Here is a 20,156-nt window from a genome sequence, read left to right as displayed (position 1 = left end):
TAAATCTTAAATTAGCTTTTGATAATTACAACTCTTAAATTAATGACTTTCTATTCTAATATTTTTGAGCAGGAACTCTTATATGGTGGAAGATTTTGGAAATCCAGAAAAGCAGGGGCGAGCCATATATGGAGGAAGCACGATGGGGAAGAACCAATATCTTCAAGAACGTGCCGCCGCAGGAAGAAACAGAGATTGGAGAAGTGGCTCTCGGATAAGTGGATCGGCATGGAATTTACTGCACGTCAGGCACCTGGTAGTAGGAAAAGTCAACTTATTTCTTCTTGTTCTTCCTCCATATGCATGCTGTTTCTATTATGAGTAATGAATTCTAAAGTGGAGTTAACACTAATGGGCTTCAGTTTACAAACGATAGAGTTATTTTCTTTTTGCTTATTGCTTCAAGTATTATTCTTTTTTGTTGGGTTTTGTTTTGCTGTTTAGGTTTCACACAAATACCAACAAGTTACGGTTTAAAATGTTGTTGTAAGTGATTCTCTAATTCACGGGTAAAAACATGTAAGAAAGGTTTGAAGATGAACCGGCGCTGGAGCGAGCCAAGTAAGCCCTTCAGTTGCTCAGAGAAGCACAAGCATCTCCTTGGAGGGAAACCCTAGTTTCCTCCACCGCGATCGCCGCCGCTGGGCTTCTGATTGTCACCGTCAGTCATGCCAGAGATATTTGTCTATTCGTCCTACTCCATGCCCACACCTCAATCTCGAGTCTCGAGCTTCATCGCAGTAGTTTTGGAGTCGTTGCGGCCTATAACCACTCATCTTGCTCAGTCGGTCTTTTCCCGCTGTCCCTCGTCGTGGTCATCTTCTGCCGTGCTTGTCACGAGAAGGTAACAGTTGCTCTGCCCACTAAATCATTAGTAGTCCCACAGAAGAATGGATCGTGCAGAAAATTACTACCCTGGTTCCCGAGTTTGAAGAACAAGGTCTGTTCATTCTGACTTCAAATCTTTCCTTTCTTCCTATACAAGTTGTTCTGTATTCAAATGCAGTGCTATAAATTTGATATGTCTAGATGATCCTGAAACACTTCTTGGGCCTTTGGCTAACAAATTCAAGCCTACAGTAATCAGTTCTTGGATGGAGAAAAGGAAGGCATTACTAACAGAAAATGCAGACAAAATGAAACGATTGCTTGATAATTTGCAGAGGAAACTTGATGAGGTTTGCTTAAAGGGCACAAACACAATGTTTGTGGTCTTTTTATACATACAGTTTTACTATCTTAATTGTTCTTTCCGTGTTTCCCTGGTGGCAGTCCTTCTTAAACATGCAGCTCTATGAAATAGCCTTGGAACTGTTTGAACATGATCAATCAACTTCTGTAAGTTCTGTTATGTTTCTTAGAATTTTAATTTTTCGGTTTTCACTGTTGAAATGTGCAAATTGACATGTAAATGATGGCATGTTGTCTTACATAGGCATTTACTAAGGTATTTTTACATGTAAATTGAAATGTGCAAATTGACATGTTAGGTATGTATGCTTCCCCCCCCCCCCCCAAAGCTTTATCAGATTTTGTTTGAAGCTACTAGATTCACAAACATACTGTCAATAACACTGGTAATGTATTAAATATCAGATTGGTAGATCAACTGAAAATTACCGAAAATATTAATAAACAAGTTCTTTTCATTTAGAAGGAAAATTCTAATTTAAGTCCTGAGGAACAAATTTCCAATCAGGGGAAAATATTTATCAGAGTTGGCCTACCATTAACTTTTGTTATTGAGTACCAGTAATTAACATCCCAAGTTTCTGCTGAGACTGACCCTGTGTTCCCTTCTGCCAAAAGTTGTGTCATTACTTTATATCCAGGTAACTTTGGTTGTGTCATTTGTATCTCCTATCCAGATCCCCCTGGATTCAATGAAGTTGGGATATCTTGTTTCCAGGATGGGGTTAGTGTCAATGTCTTCATGACTTATTTGACACTGATAATGTCTTTATGACATTGTTTGATTTATTGACATGCTCATTTTTATTAATTACATGTTTATATGATGGTAAAAGCTGATGCTAGGGAAGCAGTGATCACACTTGTAAGAAAGATCATCCTTTTTTATACTCTTGCGGTGCCAATGACGGTTGGAATAAGCAGTATTTCTTTTGCTTTTGCGACAGATTAACAAAGAACGAGAGGGTGGACAGATTGACAGATTCCTATTGAAAAACATTGTAGATATATTTGTTGAGGTTGGTCTCGGGAAGTTGGATCATTACGAGCAGGATTTTGAGATACAAATGCTAGATGATACAACCAATTACTACAAAAGCAAGGGCACAATATGGATTAAGGTTGACTCCTTTCAAGAATATCTGTCGAAGGCAAGTGCATCAAGAATTTGCCTCTAGATTTTGTGTTCTATTGGTTGACCAGCTCTAATTAGTGTGTGTGTGTGTGTAGGCTCTGGAATGCTTGAGAAAGGAGAAGAATAGAGTATCTCATTATTTGCACTCTAGCACTTGGCAAAAATTGTATAAGGTCATCTTTTGACTTATTCTTGATTACATGGATTTACCTGATGTTAACTGTTATATCTTTTGGTTCATCAACTGCATCTACAATCACATACTGCATGATAATGATGTAAAACTAGGGTACTGTGCCAGTTAAACCTTATTTTGATGATTAAATTAAATATTAATGTTATTTTAATTAGATTCTGTTGTTTGTGAATTAACATGTTATCATATATACTTGAATAAATTTGGGATATACCTTTGGATGATAACTTTGTAACTGACAAATAACAGCTAAGTTTTAATACTCATGGAGCAAAGTTCCCATGTTGCTAGTTTTCTGTTTTAAGATGTTGAGTGTCATTGCGAATCGGTCTCCAGTTACAAAAATGTGGGGGATGTGAGTATTCCCCAAAATAAAATTCAACCCAACCTAACTATATATTAGTATTGTACCCAATTTTAATTAGTTCGGATATCGGAATTAAAATCATGAAACTCAATTATCCAATTATCTAATATATTTTATTAAAAAAATATTTATATAACTTTTACTAATCCTAATCTCACTTTAGTTTTCATTTATTTTTTTATTTTTTTCCTTTTATTTTTCAATTTGTCTCATAAATTTAAGGGTAAAGTATATTTTTTGTCCTTAAAGTTTGACAAAAGTTTCAAAAATACTCCTAAGTTTTATTTTGTTTTAATTTTGTCCAAAAAATTTTCGATTTGCATCAAATATACCTTTGACGGCTAATTTTTTAAAAAATTTAAGACTAATTTAACAATAATTTCATAAAATCAACCTTTCAACACAAACAAATCAAGCATAATTTTCATGTATTATTGTTAAATTGGTCTTATATTTTTTGAAAATTTAGCCGTCGAGGGTATATTTGATGCAAATCGAAAACTTTTGGGACAAAATTGAAGCAAAATAAAACTTAGGAGTATTTTTGAAACTTTTGACAAACTTCAAGGACAAAAAATATACTTTACCCTATATTTAATTTTAATCGGGTATTGGACCCAATCCAACCCATATTTCATCAGTTTGGCTTAGTTTGGTTTCAATTACAAAAGCACATTAACCCAATCCAACTCGAACCTATGAAATTTAATCGATTTGTTTCTCAAATTCACCCAAACCCAACCTGGCCTGATTACACCCATAGGAGCCAAGCAATGACGTGCAAACATTTTTCTTAATGAACGTATTTATATCCCCCTACGGCTCTACATATATATATGGGTTATCTGGATTGGTGTTTTCGGTTGAACCACAACTTGACATGTGTCAATCGTTGAACCTACATCTTCATGTAAAACCAATTGAAGCCATTTTTGAGTGACTTGCCACCTCAAACCTCACAAGAAACAAGAAAATTCAATTTACCAAAAGACTTAACATTGTCTCTTCCAATCAAAACTCTACTATGTCTATGTGCTTCATATTATGAAAAATACAACATCAGTGTTATGCTTGTGCCTTCTAAGACGAAAAGAGCCTAGAAAACAAATAACCATGGCAACCCTGCACTGTATCTAGCAGAGGTGCAACTTGGCATGCATCGTCAACGTTGCGATTCTTCCATTTCTCTAGTATACCTTCGGCATTAGGAGCAAGTTGATGCTGCAAAACTGCAGCACCAAGAGGACCTATCAAATTCAACCTTGTAGCAGCAGAAATAACATCCCTCGTTGTGATGTACATATAAGCTCTTTGAGAATCAGTACTATCTAATCCTAATGTGCCACATATAAGTCCAAATATAGGAGCATGGTGAAAAGATACAGTACCTGACCCCAAATAATATTAGTAAATACATCTACTTATCTACTTAATATATTATAATTGAATTTTTCCCCAACTTATAATGGTGAGGTGTCACTTTTTCATTAATCCATTTTCCCTCCAAAATGATTACACTATTCGCTCTTCTAAATTTATTTTAGAAAAATATTTTTAATTAATATAATTATATTATAATTAGTATTTAATGAATGATATATAATTATACTAATTTAAGAAACTGTCTTTATTATAATTATATCAAATCAATATGATATGATATGATATGATAATAATATGCTAATGGCATGAATTATTCTAATCAGAATAAAATTCTTTTCAATGCACAGATTATTCAGTTATTTTGTACTTATAAGTCTTTATAATAATAATAATAATCTACTTAATCTATTAAAATTAAATTTTATTTCTAACTAATGAAAATGAGATGTCATTTCTTGATGAGTTTTTTTTCTCCAAAATAAAAATATTATTCTTTAATATATTTACATTTATTATTTATCAATTTCTTTTATTTTTATTTCTCACATTTGTTAAAGATTTTTTAATTATTATTATTTAATTTACTTATTTTAGATATTAATTATTAATAAGTCTTCACAATTAATTTTCAACTATTAGTATTATTAGTATATTAGTATTTTTTTAGAAATATTGGAAGTGAGATGTCAATTTCTTATGAACTTTTTTCTTTTCAAAATAAAAGCGCTACTTTCAATATATTTATATTTACTATATTCTCAATCTATTTTAAGAAAATATCTTTTTTATAATTATATAAAAATTAATATTTAATACATTATTATACTAATTGTTAATCATTAAATATTTTTAATCATTATAATTATTATATTAATTTATATAATTCTAATTCTCCATTATTATGCAAGTTGATATACACGTTGATACAAGTTGGTACTAATTATTATATTAATTGTATAATACTAATTGTCGATCATTAAAATTTTTAATTATTATTTTTTAATTATTATTTTTAATCAAGAATAATTAATAACAAATTGATACATACATTAATGGTGATAAATTGATATTGATATTAATTAATTAATTAATTAATTAATTAATAATAATAACAATAATAATAATAATAGAAAAGATCTAAACAGCACATGCACATGTTATATTTTAAAAAAGCAAAACATATTTTTAAAAAGATTAAGATATCAATAATTAAAAATAAAAAAATAAACATAATTCTATAATTCTAATTGCCATAAATATAATACTAACGTTGATAGTGGTAAATTGATATTGATATCAATAATTAATTTCTATAGTTATTTTTGTACTACTAATTACCATAAATATGATACTAACGTTAATAGTGGTAAGTTGATATTGATATCAATAATTAATTTCTATAATTATTTTTGTCCTACTAACCTAAGTTATATATAGTGTTTCTTTTGCGATTTGTGAGTCTAAATCTAACAGGGAAAGCAATCTTTTTTTCTAATTTGTTATTCTTCTTTAATTGAGCAATTGTTTCCAAGGAGTTTTGTAGGTCAAGTTCAAGTCTCATTCCCTCCACGCTTTCTACATTTGTCCGAAAATATTCGAAGCGGAGCATCTAATAAGATTGAATTTTCTCAATTTAGGTTCAATTTTGAAAAATTCGTTCAAATTTGAAGATGCAGTTTCAAAGATTGGTACTATATTGAAAATTTCTTCTCTTAAACTTTTGTATTAAAATAATTTTATAACATACTGTAATTTTTTCAGAAACTACTGGCCTTCTGGTGCATCAATGCAATGTCATTGAGGAAAATAAAGGTCAATTTAGTTTGACAATTTTAACAAAAAAATGGTCTGAATTTGTATGGATTATTCTAAATATTCGATCTTATGATGTTATTTCAATTGGTTGTCATTACTAGAATGACTCTAATCTATACGTATCTAAGGATTAGAATAGTTTAAATATTATTTAAATAATTTAGTTCTAATATTAGTATTTGATTAAATTAATTTTAGAGAAATTTAAATTGTTGCCTCAATTTATATATTATGACTATTCTTTTTGGATATGTTATTTTTTAATTTTTTTAATATGAAATTTCTTTCTTTTTTCGATTTTTAAGTTTATTTTTTTTCTTGGATATATGCATCACTTTTTTTATTTTTTGTATTTCAGATTAGGAATGCAATTATTAAGAGAAATGTAATTCATCAATATACTAAAGTGATTAAAAATTTAATTATATTGTGTGGACATAAGATTGATTAATTAAGATTAAAGCATAAAAAAAGAAAAAGAGTCACAATATGTGATTTTGCTTTTCTTGCTCATATATGAAAATATGCGAAAGAAAAGAAAAATTAAAACATCACCATTTAAAATAAAAATAGTTAATCATCATGCGTATGAAAGGGGATTGAGAAATATGCATGGATAGAAAAAATAAAAAATTATTGCACGGTTGTAGAATAAAAAATAATCATATATATAAGGAAATAATCATAACAAAAAAAATTAATATACGTGATTTAAATATTTTTATGTACAATTAATATATATGTATACATAAATAAAATATTTAGAATTATTTAACAAAATTAATATATACGTATATATAAATAAAGAAATTACTATAAAAAAATTACTATAATTTATGAAGATTACACATACGATGACATTAATAATAAAGAATAAAAAAACTTATCAACTGATTGTAGGTTCAAAAAAAATTATGATAAAAAAATAACTAATATATGCGATTTAAATATATCTACATACAATTAATATATAAGTATAAGCTAAATAAGAAAATATTTAGAATTATTTAATAAAATAAATATATTCTGAAAATAAAAAAATTATTAACTAAACAATTAATATATACATATAAATAAATAAGAAAATTATTATTTATGAAGATTATTATGTGTATGATGGTATTAATGAAAAAACGAAACATTGAATGATTGTAGGCTCAAAATAAAATATTCATAATCAGAAAATCAAAAATAATTAGTATAGGTGACTTAATATATATGTATACTTAAATAATAAAAAATTTAAAATTATTGAAACAAAAAAAATAAATTTATCCTATCAATAAAAAACTATTGACTAAACGATTAATACATACCGGCAGCATAAATTAAAAAAATCTTTAAATAAAAAAGAAATAGTACGTTTTTTATTTTGGGAATAAAACGTAAATAATTATAATATAATGATTTATTTAATTATCAATATTTATAATTATTATTTTAATCATAAATTTAGAAAAAAAATTAACAAAAACGATTAATGATTATATTAGAGTTGTTACACTTAACATCAGATTAAGAAAAAATAAACGCATAACATATTACTTTTTTATTAATCAAATTATTATAATTCAAAGTAATTTTAATAAAATAATTTAAAATTATAATTTCAACCTTATCACATGCATAGTACAAGTTATTGAACAATTTATTATCATGTGCATGGCACGAGTTATTAAATAATTTCTCATATGTTTTTTTTCTCCAAAATAAATACACTATTTTTACCTATAATTATTATTCTTTATCATTTCTTTTATTTAAACACTATTATTATTTATTAATTATTTTTTATTTTTCACATTTATTAAAAATTCCTTTTCAATATTTTAAGTATTAATTATTGTTATTTAATTAACTTATTTTTGGTATTTAATTATTAAAATTTTAGGTATTAATTATACTCTAATTACGATATTAAGACTTTGGATATGAGGTCAATTTAATTTTGGTAATACCGAAAACATATATATATATGATATTTTAAGTATTAATTATTGTTATTTATTAACTTATTTTAGTCATTTAATTATTAAAATATTAGATATTAATTATACCCTGTTTACAGTGTTAAGATTTTAGAGATAATCCCAATTTAATTTTGGGTAACGTTGGGAGCAAATATTTATATGATATTAAGTTAGGAGAGTAGATTTTAATTTTATATAAAATAATATAATAGATATAGTGTATAAATAAATTTACTTAACAAATATAATTATTCATAGAGTGATATTTTACTATGATAATACATCTTTTTGTTTCTGTTCTCTCTCTTTATAATATATATATATATATTTATATCCACTAGAAATTTCTCTATTTTGAAATGTATCGAAACCCTGTATAGTAAAAAAAAGTGGTATGCTATATTTCCAGGATTGGATTTCATATTCGAATAAACATCGTAATCGTAAGAAAGTAGGCTTTTTAACGACGGGTCTAGCAAACGAAAAATTTGGATAGGATCCAACCAATGGATCAATGGGATCTCCCCCTTTCAAAATCGGACGTGAAAGTTTCCTTTCATCTGGCTTAAATAATTAAGTCCAAAATAAAGAATAATGAATTTCTGCGTTCCAATTCTATAAAATGGAGAATCAAATAATCTAAAAATTTTTACTCTTTACTCAAGTTATCACTAAAGAAAAACCCCCAACAACTTTTCATTGTTGATGAACTCCTTTTCTCAATTATCGCAGAAAAGAGGTATAAAATTTTTGAGTAGTCTACTCTCCTCGAATGGAGAATCTCCTTCATTTTTAATTGAAATTAAAAGAGTATCCCTAAATTCATAAGAGATTTGCTTGTCTATCTTATATATAATTTCATGTGATCTTTTAGGCCCAGACTTAACCTCGATGGTTATGCCACGATGTCCTTATTATATAAGCCTATATGCGATAGATAAACTTCGAAAACCATGATACTTTTGCTTATTTGAACACAAATTCCGTTCTTTAGAAAAGAAATGGAATAATGGAATTATAGTCCCACAAAAGGTCCTTTTTTACGAGGTAAAGCTTATATTTCTTTGTTACTAAACCATAGATCTATTCCCCTTTTCAATTAAATGGGAAATATTCCCTATACCCAAAATTCTGAGTTTCATGTTACTCACTTCCAGAGACACGTCAGATCTGGGACATCCCAAATCAATTGATTGGAATGACAGTTTATTGTTCAAAATCTGTACAATAAAAATTTTGATCAAATCACACATCGCAGTAAACTAGACCTTCTAATTCTTTAAGAGGTTTATCCAAAAGATTCGCGATATAACTAGGAAGAAGTTTCAAATACCACACATAGGTTACTGGGCATGCGAGTTTTATATAGCCCATTTGATATCTACGTATCCGAGAATCAACAAATTCTACCCCACATTGTTCGCAAAATTTTTGGTTGTCTTTTTTTTTTCTCTCCGATCACTCGATAATTTCCACAAGCACAAATTCCACTTTTTACAGGTCCAAAAATTCTTTCGCAAAATAATCCATCTTTTTCAGGCTTATTAGTTTTGTAATGAAAAGTATAGGGCTTTGTTACCTCCCCAACTATCTCTCCATTAGGTAAGATTTTTTTTGCCCAAGCAATTATTTGTTGAGGAGAGACCGATCCAATTCGGAGTTATTGATGTTTATATTGATCAATCATAGAGTAAAAATGATGATTCCATCCAATTAAGCTTCCTTCCTATGAATCCTGAAGTTCTTCTCAGATACAAGGAAATGATTCAATTCCATAGCTAAAGATCGTAGTTCTCGAACGAGTAATCGAAAGGATTCTGGAGCGTTTGCGGGTTTTGGTATTGTTCGTCCAATGATCGTAGTTGTGAGTACTATTTGACGAGCTTTAATATGATCAGATTTATAAGTAAGCATCTCTTGCAAAATATGAGCAACACCAAATCCCTCGAGAGCCCAAACCTCCATCTCACCTACGCGCTGTCCTCCTTGTTTAGCCCTTCCTCTAAGGGGTTGTTGCGTAACAAGTGCATAATGCCCACAAGAACGTCCGTGTATTTTATCATCAACTTGATGAATTAATTTCAAGATATAAGGCTTTCCTATTATAACAGGCTGTTCAAAAGGATTCCCTGTTCTTCCATCAAATATTCTGCTTTTGCTATATATATATATATATATATATATATATATATATATATATCCCCTTTTAACTCATTATTTTTCTGTCACATGACATATTCATAATTATTATATTTCAAATTTAGAATTTTCTTGATCTAATATTACATGTAGAAATGACAAGCAAAAAAGAAGGAGAAAAAACATAAAAACATTTCAAACATAATTACCGCTAATCCTTTTTTCTTTAGTTTTAAAATATATTATTTATTTTATTTATTTAAAGTAATAACTAAATTTATTATAACTGTAATACAATTATCTTTAAACTATTAGTATTATTAGTATATTTTTTAAAATATTGACATATTATTAATATATATAATAAGTAATAGTGAATTTTCTCTCACATATTTATCATTTAAAAAATTTATAATTTTGACATAGTCTTTATTCTATTTTTTTTCTTTTTCATATCTAATGGGTATACTGTCTACTATCCTATCAATAGTATCACCTATAGTAAATTATACGAAGAAAAAGTATGGAAAATAAATACCATAATTATAAGGCTATAGAAAGTACCATCCAAGTTTGACAAGAACAAGATGGCTTACATAGAAATAGTTTTTTTACTAAATTAGTTGATTCTTTTACTAAATTTTTTCAAGTAATGCTAAGTTCAATTTATAAATAGAGTTTAATTTTGATATACTGACAGTGTAAAATATTTTACACAGTCGTGCAATCACATCCGTTCTTTTGGATGACCATTCACGCATTCAATGTAAAAAGTAGTTATTTTTACTGATGTGTCATTATATAATTGGATGCATGTGTAAAACTACTTTACATTGCCAGTGCATCAAAATTAAATTTTTAAAAATATTTGTAATTCGTATTTTAAGTTAATTTTATAAGTAAGTCATTTCACAAGTCAAAGACAATTCTTTTTAATAGCTTTGTAGAAGCTAATAGCTTTTATATTGAATTTATTTTGTAGTACGATAAAATTTATTGTTCAATCAAGAACTATTTGACAAAAATGTTTGAGAATGAATTGGTATAAAGGAAGTCTATGTCTTCTCAAATTTTGAGATTGAAGAATCAAGTGGAATTTAATTTCTTATATTATTCACTCATTTGTTCTTAATTTGGTACTTTCAATTTAATATTTTTTGTTCAATTAGATGTTATTGGACTCTTGAGTGGATAAGAAAAACTTATATCATGGTAAAAAAATAAGGAGAAGTGACCAGTACATTGTAATTGATCTTCATCATTTACAGTACGTATGTAAAATTTTAATATTTTAATGTGAATATTTTTTGGTAATAATGACGTGTTGTAGTGTAAAATCTTTTTTTTCTTTATATATTTCTACTTATTTCTCTTAATTCTCGCTTTCATTTAGAAAGGAGAAAAAAATAAGATGCACACTGTGATATCAATTTACAATCTAATTAATTGATTATCTATGTGATCACTAAACAACCGAATACATAATTATTCTCTAATTTACAAAAATTAACAAAGACATTGGTAAGCATATTGGTTTAGCATTTATTTATATATTTTATTTATTTATATTATATTTGTAATCATATTATATCTATTTTTATCAATATATGTTTTTTAAAAAATATCGTTAGTGTTAGCACATGGTGTATTAAATAAATAGAATGATAGAAACACGTAACTATTTTCTTTTCAGTCAAGATTCAGAAAAATATTGTAATGTAGACTTGTAATATCAGTATATTAATAGTGAAGTGGAGAAAAAAATGTAATATCATATCAATTTTTTTAAAATCATAATTGTAATTTATGATTGAAATCATAATTTAAATATTTTAAATGGGATAATTTTATTTAAAGAATTCATAATTCAAACATAATTCTTATACACTTACTACAAGAAAACAAGCTTTTTGCTACGCTTTTAAAGCATGGCGAAAAGTCCTTAAAAGCGTAGCGATAGCTTTTCGCCACGCTTTTTGAGCTACCGGCACGCTTTTGAAAGGGTCACAACTGCAAGGGTGCCGGTTGCTCTATTGCCACGCTTTTCGTGACCTATTGGCACGCTTTTTTCTTGCCACGCTTTTAAAGACCGCCATGCTTTAAAAGCGTGGCCATATGTGTGAACTATTGCTACGCTTTTAAAGTGTGCCAAAAGCAAGATATGGCTACGCTTTTAAAGCGTGCCAATAGCATGTCATATAGCTACGCTTTAAAAGCATGCCAATAGCAAGACATATGGCTACGATTAAAAGCGTGACAATAGGTGTAAGATACAGCTACGCTTTTAAAGCGTGCCAATAGGTGTGAGATACAGCTACGCTTTTAAAGGATGGTTGTTCATGTGCACTGCAACGTATATCGCCACGCTTCCAAAGCGTGGCAACAAGTAGAGATATGGGTACGCTTTAGAAGCGTGCCAATAGGTTCTGAACTGAATTACAGCTCGCTTATAAAGCGTGGCTGTAAAATAGTTCAGTACCTATTGGCACTACTTTTTTTATAAACCTTACAAAATCATAGATAATTTCAAAATTTAAAAGATGACTACTAATTTTAAATCAACAAATCCTTGCTTCATAAACTTGTCACAGAGAAAGTGTTTGATCACATGTTAGTTATACTCTAACAAAATACCAAAAATCAAAGTCTCATCCACTAGCAGTTTCTTAATACATGAGTTCCAACATGGGTTACATTATCTACTTCCTTTACACTTCATTACAAAATATAAAACTTCATGATTACTGATCACCATTGTGAGCGAAACTGTTTTCAGCACTTCCCTGCATAATTTTAAATATTGTTGTGTTAGTGCATCTTATACCAAACCAAAAAATGGAGACATATATTATCAACAAATGAATGTTATAGTTGTACAATAATTGTAACCAGCAAAGGCTTTTCTTTCATTGAAAGCCAGGATACTTTTTTTGTTCTTAAAGTTTTCAAAAAAGGGAAAAAGGGTACTGCTATAGCTAGGAAGCTAACAATCAAACTGCCCCCCCTCCCCTCCTTTTTTTTTCTGCAACAGTCACATGTTTCTCAACAATGGCATGTATCACCCTAACTCCTAATATATTTCACAACCAAATTAGCCATTCTTGTAGCCCTATACTGCACCTGCAGTCACATGCATGCACAATTTATACTAGCAACTGGAAAATCAATATAAATTGCATATGGATCAATTCTATAACCGATCCCCAATAAATAAATCAAGCAAAATGAGATATACCATGAGAGCCATTAATTCCTTCTGGAGTCTGCAAAAATCAAAACAAACAAAAACATTAAAATTCAATTATGGTTTCTTTTCTTTTCCTTTATCCAATTTGATTAGGAAAAAGTGCAAATCTTCAAAGATTTCTCGTGTTTTCCAAAATTGAGATTCAATGCCACACTAGATACAAAACAAAACACTACTAAAAAGTCAACAACTTTGAATTCAGATTCCAATTCAACACCATTAGCACCATTTAGAATCTTTTATCTCACTATCAAATGTCCAAAATCAACAACAACAATAAGTCAACTACTTTAAATGGAAATATATCGAATATCCAAAGATAGTGACTTACATCTTTGGGTGGAATATGAGTTGATTCGGAGGAGCGAGGAGTATTTCTCGGTCTGCTACTTGAGGCATCCAAAGGAGAATTTTGGGCAGCTTGCACTAAGGCTGCTACCTCTTCCTCACTCATTCCAGGGTTGACTTGGTGCACCAATACCTTTAATAAACTACATACACCGTCCATCTTCTTCTCTAATGATTCAACCTTGTTGTTGTATTCAACCTTGACTTGTCGAATCTCCTCATCCTTTTTAAGAGAGCTTTTTGTAATCGAAGCCCCAAAACAACGAACTCGACCTGGTTGGCCCTTTCCTAACACTCCTACAAATGCATCCTTTACTGCTAGTCTCACTAACTGCGAGTCTAGCTTCCTAATTAACTAAGAGACAAAATTTTCCAAGTCTCCAAAATACTTTGAAGGCATTGGACATAAAATAGCGAAGAAAATTAAATTTTAGCAATTCTTAAAGATCCTGAAGTGAGTGCCTCAGGAAAGCACTTAAGTTGTCAACATAACATTAATAACAAATTAAGAGATGTATTTAAATTCGCATGAACCAACCTTAAACACTGTCGTAATCCGTACAACACCAGCACCAAAGTAGTAGCGCAGCAGAAGCAGAATTAGAAAGGTAGCAGCGGCAGCGAATAGCGGTTCGGCAACAGATAATCAGCACCACAGCAACATCAAAGCAATACCACAGGAGCAGCAGAATAAAATAAGTGGTAGTAGTGGTGGATAGATAACTATCAAAAGCCTGTTGGAAAGCATAAAATTAAAATGCTCTTGAGAATTAAATTTTTTTCTTACTTTAAAACATAAAAAAAAAAACCCATAGAAATTTGTAAAATGGGGGAATTTAAAAAGTAGGAATCGAAGAAGTGGCTGGAGAAAACCCCAAAAGGGCAGGTAAACCCTTGGCAACTTTGGAGCATTAGTCTAACTGCTCAGCATGAACTGCTTGAAAATTACATTTGAAATTAAAATAGCATCCATTTACATATATTTAGCACAAATTGTGGGCCATAATCCATTAAAAAAATGCCATATTTATATATATTAATCCAATATATAGCTTGGTCCAGACCTAGGAACTACTATATGAAATATAAATTATATGCACTATAAAAGGAAAAAGGATTATAACCACCCCCCATATATTCAATTCAGCCTCAGCATCCTTCAATTCTATATATATATATATCTCTACTATTTGAAGATATTATTTGTAGCAACCAACCAGCAATTAACAAATTTCTTGATTATTTTTCGCTGTTATATAAACTGTTTTATGAATTACTAGTACTATTTCAATTTTGACTTAAAACTGGCAAGTATGTCTCAACTTTAATTTCTCTGAGATTAAAGTATATCTAGGCTATGATTTTCCAATAATCTAATTTTAGGTCTCCTGATAAGTATACTTTAAATACAATCATTCTCAAGCCATAAGGTGATCATAATAATAATAAACTTCTACCTAAGAATAACTGTATTAATTAAAGATTACTCCGTCAAATACAAACAGCAAAGCATGAAAAATTATGCAACTCTCTTTTTCTGACCACAACAATCACCTTGGAAAGACATGAGCAAGCAACTCAGAATCAGAGCGTTAAACCTGTAGTGCTCTTTCTTCACTTTCTTCTACATTCTGCAGTGTAAAAAAGATTTCCAAGTAGTATTCAGAAAATGCAGAATGAAAAGAATAAGAACTCCACAACCCAAACTATCATATGTAATGTCGGTGGCATATGGATGGCAAGAAACTGTTAAAAATAGTTGAAAGTTTAAGAAACCAAAGTATAAACAAAGCAGTACCATAGGAGCAGCAGAATAAAAGAATTGAAAATAATTTCATACCCTTAGCTTTAGATCCATTTTTATCCATTTCAAACATACAACAACAGATCATATTTATATTTTTGTTAAGAGTTTTCATTCATCAACATTTAAAAAAAAACTAACTATATATATTTTTTATATATTTTATACACTAGCATAACAACAGCTCAATGAAAGCAACAAAAGAAAACTGCTTAGACAGAAGGCAACTAGAATTCAGAATTGTGAACATGCATAAACTAGAGAGGAATATCAAAGAGGCATATCAGAGAGCACTTGGCGTGCATTAATACTGATAATAACAAATAGCATAAACCAAGCGAACCAAATGCACCAATTCACAAAATTCAATTTTAAAAGCACAAACAGTGGCAATCGGAAAGAATTAGTATCCAAATCTAGTAATAATAATCCAATAATTCAAGACAAAGACACCAGTAGCATCAATTCCCAAAGCCTTTACGAAATTCAGAAAACAGGGAAGGAGGAAGAAAAAAGAGGTAATACCATCAGCAGACATAGCAAAAATTAACAAGTTTCTTGGAGTCTTGTGGTGCAAATGGTAGAGCTTTGAAGAAATTGAATTTGTGAGATTGCTCCCTGAATTTGAGAAACAAAAATTTGTTACTATTTATCCAAAGTAAATTACAACATATCAGCATGAAAGTCTTATGCATGGCACATATAATAAATCCTATAGGAAGGAAATAGATTAACCCATGAGATAGAAATAAAAGAAAGATAAGAGAATTCAGAGAAGTGTGTTTATAAGGAAAAAAAATCTTAAACCAAGGATTGAATTTTGGAAGTTAATTTTTACCTTGTAGGTACGGTTTGGAAGACAGTCGCAGGATACAATTGAATCTGCAGTTTGAACAGCACACAATTTCAGGGTAAATCATACAAGAGTATGAAAAATTGCCGTGCATATACAGACGTGAATAAACTAATATTCAGATGTCGAACATAAAATTTGCACCCCAATAATGTAAGATAAGAAATTCTCAGTTGAAGTTCAATCTAGACTAGGAAATATGCAGCTACCTGAATATTTACAATGAGAATAGAAGGAACATCCCCAGGTTTGCTGATAGAAGGAACTCCTAAACAGCACGCAATATTTTCAGTTTTTAGCTGAGACAGAAAGAGGTCTGCTCCAAGGGAATAGAAAGCAGCATTGGTTGGCGCAAATTCTTTCTTCTTGTCCCTGCCAACCAAGTCCAAGCAACAATGAATTCTAGCACTATCAATAATGAAAAATTTTATTTTTGTCATGATATCCTCAATATGAGGGTGATCATAACCCAAAGGTTAATCATTAATCCCCCCCAAAATGGTGTGTATACAAAAACAAGTATTTTGTACCAACCTAAAGCAGTTTTTCCCTCTGACTTTGAATGAACTTGGCTCAATTAAAGACCAAGAACCAAGGCTTTGTTTCTCTTATCCAACAAAATGGAATTGACAAACCTGCTATTGGCTTTAGTTTAGATGCCTTGGGTGAAACTGAAACAAATGAGACCAGAGTGAGAAACAAGAAAAACTACCAAAAAACAAGGGTAGTAAACATCCGAAAACTAAAAGAAAATAAACTTGGAAACTAAATTTTTATGTTCATTTATTTTAACTTCTTGTCTTAATAGCTGGAGAAATAAAAGAAGCTCAATCATTCACAAGAAACACCATTTTCGCACCCATTCTAACTCTTCTACTGACATAAAATAGAAAAATAAACAAAATTAGGAACAAAATAGCTTCCCCTGCATAAATAAAATATAAATCAGCTCTACAACCAACCCTGATTCCAATGCAGAATTTTAAAATCTTTTGGCTGATGGTCTTAAAACAAACTCAAATTTTATGTGTTATTTTCCTTTTCAAATTTCAGATGGTCTTATGTATTGGGTTTGAAACCAGTGCCCTTTCTTTTCCAAATGGTGCATTCCTGCTTCATTTCTACTAAGACTCAGTCAAATAAAGCAAAACACAATGAACACATACGACCATGAACTCATGTTTGGTGCAGAAACCTAAACTTACACACATGAACATAGGACATGATAGCTCAAATGAACCTATAGTAACCATCACAGAAACCAATTTAAAACAACCAAAATGAAGATACAGTGAGCCAGTAGAAAATCATTATTAAGCTGCAGTAATTAATACCCAAATGAGTTAATAAAGTAGAAAAAAATGCTCTTGACTAATAACTCTATATGCGTTCAATTCTTATTTAAAGTGACAGCAAGATAATACATCAAACACACTAAAGTTTTGGCATATAAGTAATGAAAGAATAATGCATCATAGTGAAACTAATATATATGTTTAGCTTTTGATAATGGCAAAAGCTTGGCTCTTGGGGCTGTGACACTAAGCTAGACAAGTTTAAGTAACTAAAATAAGGTAGAATCAAGAGTTAATAAGAGTTAGAAGTCTCTAAAACTCAAAATGATCATTTAGAGTTTGAACCGAATTCGACAGTATTTATTGTAGAAGTCTCTAAAACTCTATATGCGTTCAATTCTTATTTAAAGTGATAGCAAGATAATACATCAAACACACTAAAGTTTTGACATATAAGTAATGAAAGAATAATGCATCATAGTGAAACTAATATATATGTTTAGCTTTTGATAATGGCAAGAGCTTAGCTCTTGGGGCTGTGACATTAAGCTAGACAAGTTTAAGTAACTAAAATAAGGTAGAATCAAGAGTTAATAAGAGTTAGAAGTCTCTAAAACTCAAAATGATCATTTAGAGTTTGAACCGAATTCGACAGTATTTATTGTAGAAGTCTCTAAAACTCAAAATGATCAACAGGATGCACTCTTTCTCTCATAAAATGAAGCTACAACTTCAAAACATTCACCATATACATGTTTAGCTTTCAAGCTTCCCTTTCCTTTTCTGAAACTGAGATCATTTCCAAAAGGTGAAATTGCAAAGAGGAAGTTAAATGCAGTTAGATAGAAAAATAAAGTGATCAGAAGCATCATCTAATTGCCATAAGAGGGAAATATTACTACACTTGAAGCATTACACAAACATAAAACAGGGTAAATGAAACAAAATGGAGATACTTATTTACGCACCTAGGTTCTTGTCAAGGGTCTTGGTAAACTAGTTCAAAGCTGGTGGAGCCTTCAACCTCTGCTTGAGGATCCTCTTCTTCCTCTGCTCCTCTGATCCCGAACTGCTTAGGATGGTTCTCGACTAACGGGTTCCTCACATTCTCCTGAAGAAATGCATGAGAATCAAAACAATGAACAATAAAAAAAATACTGAAAACTTAGAGTCATCCTCATGAATCTGACTGCAGAAAAATAAAAGGAGGAGAAACCTACAGCCTTATTCAAAGCTGGAAATAGTGCTTTTCTACCTCGTCAGATGTTAGGGCTTCGACGTTCTTCACGGAAGCGAAGAAGCAGGACGCGAGCGGCAGCGCGGATGGGAGGGCTTCGTCGTTCTTCACGGAAGCGAAGAACCAGGAAGCGGGCGGCAGCGCGGAAAGGAGGGCTTCGTCGTTCTTCAGGGAGGCGAAGAACCAGGAAGCAAGCGGCAGCGCGGAAGGGAGGGCTCCATCGTTCTTCACGAAAGCGAAGAAGCAGGAAGTGAGCGGCAGCGCGGAAGGGAGGGCGTCGTCGTTCTTCGTTGGAGTGTTGTCATCGCGGTGAGGGCAGGGGTTAGGGCTTTTGAAAAAGGGTTAAGGCGAAAAAATTGAAGACTGGTTAGCTAGGGCTTTCGGAGGGGGAAGCGGTGAGGCACAAAGAAGGAGGAGATTGGTGGTTGCAATTGCCATTGGGGCTTTCGAAGGAGGAGTTAGGGCAGAAGGAGTTAGCTTTTTTTCTCTAAGTGTTAGAATCACGAAGGAGTTAGGAGCGTTTTTGTTAATTTGAGCTTCTTTAATTTTTTTCTGAGGGAACCTTTTGGCCACGCTTTTGAAGCATGCCAAAAGGCTTGTAGGAAACGGCTACGCTTTTAAAACGCCACAATAACAAATTTCTGTTGCTACGCTTTAAAAGCGTGCCGAAATCTCTCTATGGCTACGCTTTATAAGCGTGGCAGAAAAAAATGTGGTTAAATCTCACATCAACTGCCACCCTCATAAAAGCGTGGCCATAGAGAGATTTCGGCACGCTTTTAAAGCATAGCAAAAAAAAGCGTGGCAAAATCTCTATTCAAACGCCACCCACACATAAGCGTGGCCATAGCCTACTTTTGGCCACGCTTTTAAAGCGTAGCAAAAAAAAAGCGTGGCCATGGGCCTTTTTTCTTGTAGTGACTTAATAATTACATTTTAGTTAATACACTTAATATCATATTTAAAAAAGAATGAACAATACACATCATATTACTTATTTATTAATTAAATTATTATAATTTAAATTAATTTTAATAGAATAATTTAAAATTATAATTTTAATCTTATCACGTACATGGCACGGGTTATTACACTTGTATATAAATTATTATTGAGCTAATTATATTAATACTAGAAGTCTTCTATTTATACATCTTTATTTTATATTTAGTATAT

General features: G+C 30.6%; 1 protein-coding gene across 1 annotated transcript; it reads left to right on the top strand.

The window, feature by feature from the left end:
• Positions 1 to 72: 72 nt before the first annotated feature.
• Positions 73 to 2,676, top strand: LOC112737954 (cullin-like protein 3). Its single transcript, XM_029291534.2, has 5 exons — positions 73 to 940; positions 1,030 to 1,178; positions 1,273 to 1,338; positions 2,139 to 2,342; positions 2,422 to 2,676. The coding sequence occupies exons 2-5, from the start codon at positions 1,095 to 1,097 to the stop codon at positions 2,509 to 2,511; spliced, it is 444 nt and encodes a 147-aa protein (XP_029147367.1). The 5' UTR covers positions 73 to 940; positions 1,030 to 1,094; the 3' UTR covers positions 2,512 to 2,676.
• The last annotated feature ends 17,480 nt before the right edge of the window (positions 2,677 to 20,156 follow it).

This window comes from Arachis hypogaea, chromosome 13, assembly GCF_003086295.3.
Source record: "Arachis hypogaea cultivar Tifrunner chromosome 13, arahy.Tifrunner.gnm2.J5K5, whole genome shotgun sequence".
In the NCBI taxonomy this organism is placed as follows: Eukaryota; Viridiplantae; Streptophyta; class Magnoliopsida; order Fabales; family Fabaceae; genus Arachis; species Arachis hypogaea.
This window is presented reverse-complemented; position numbering and strand designations above follow the sequence as displayed.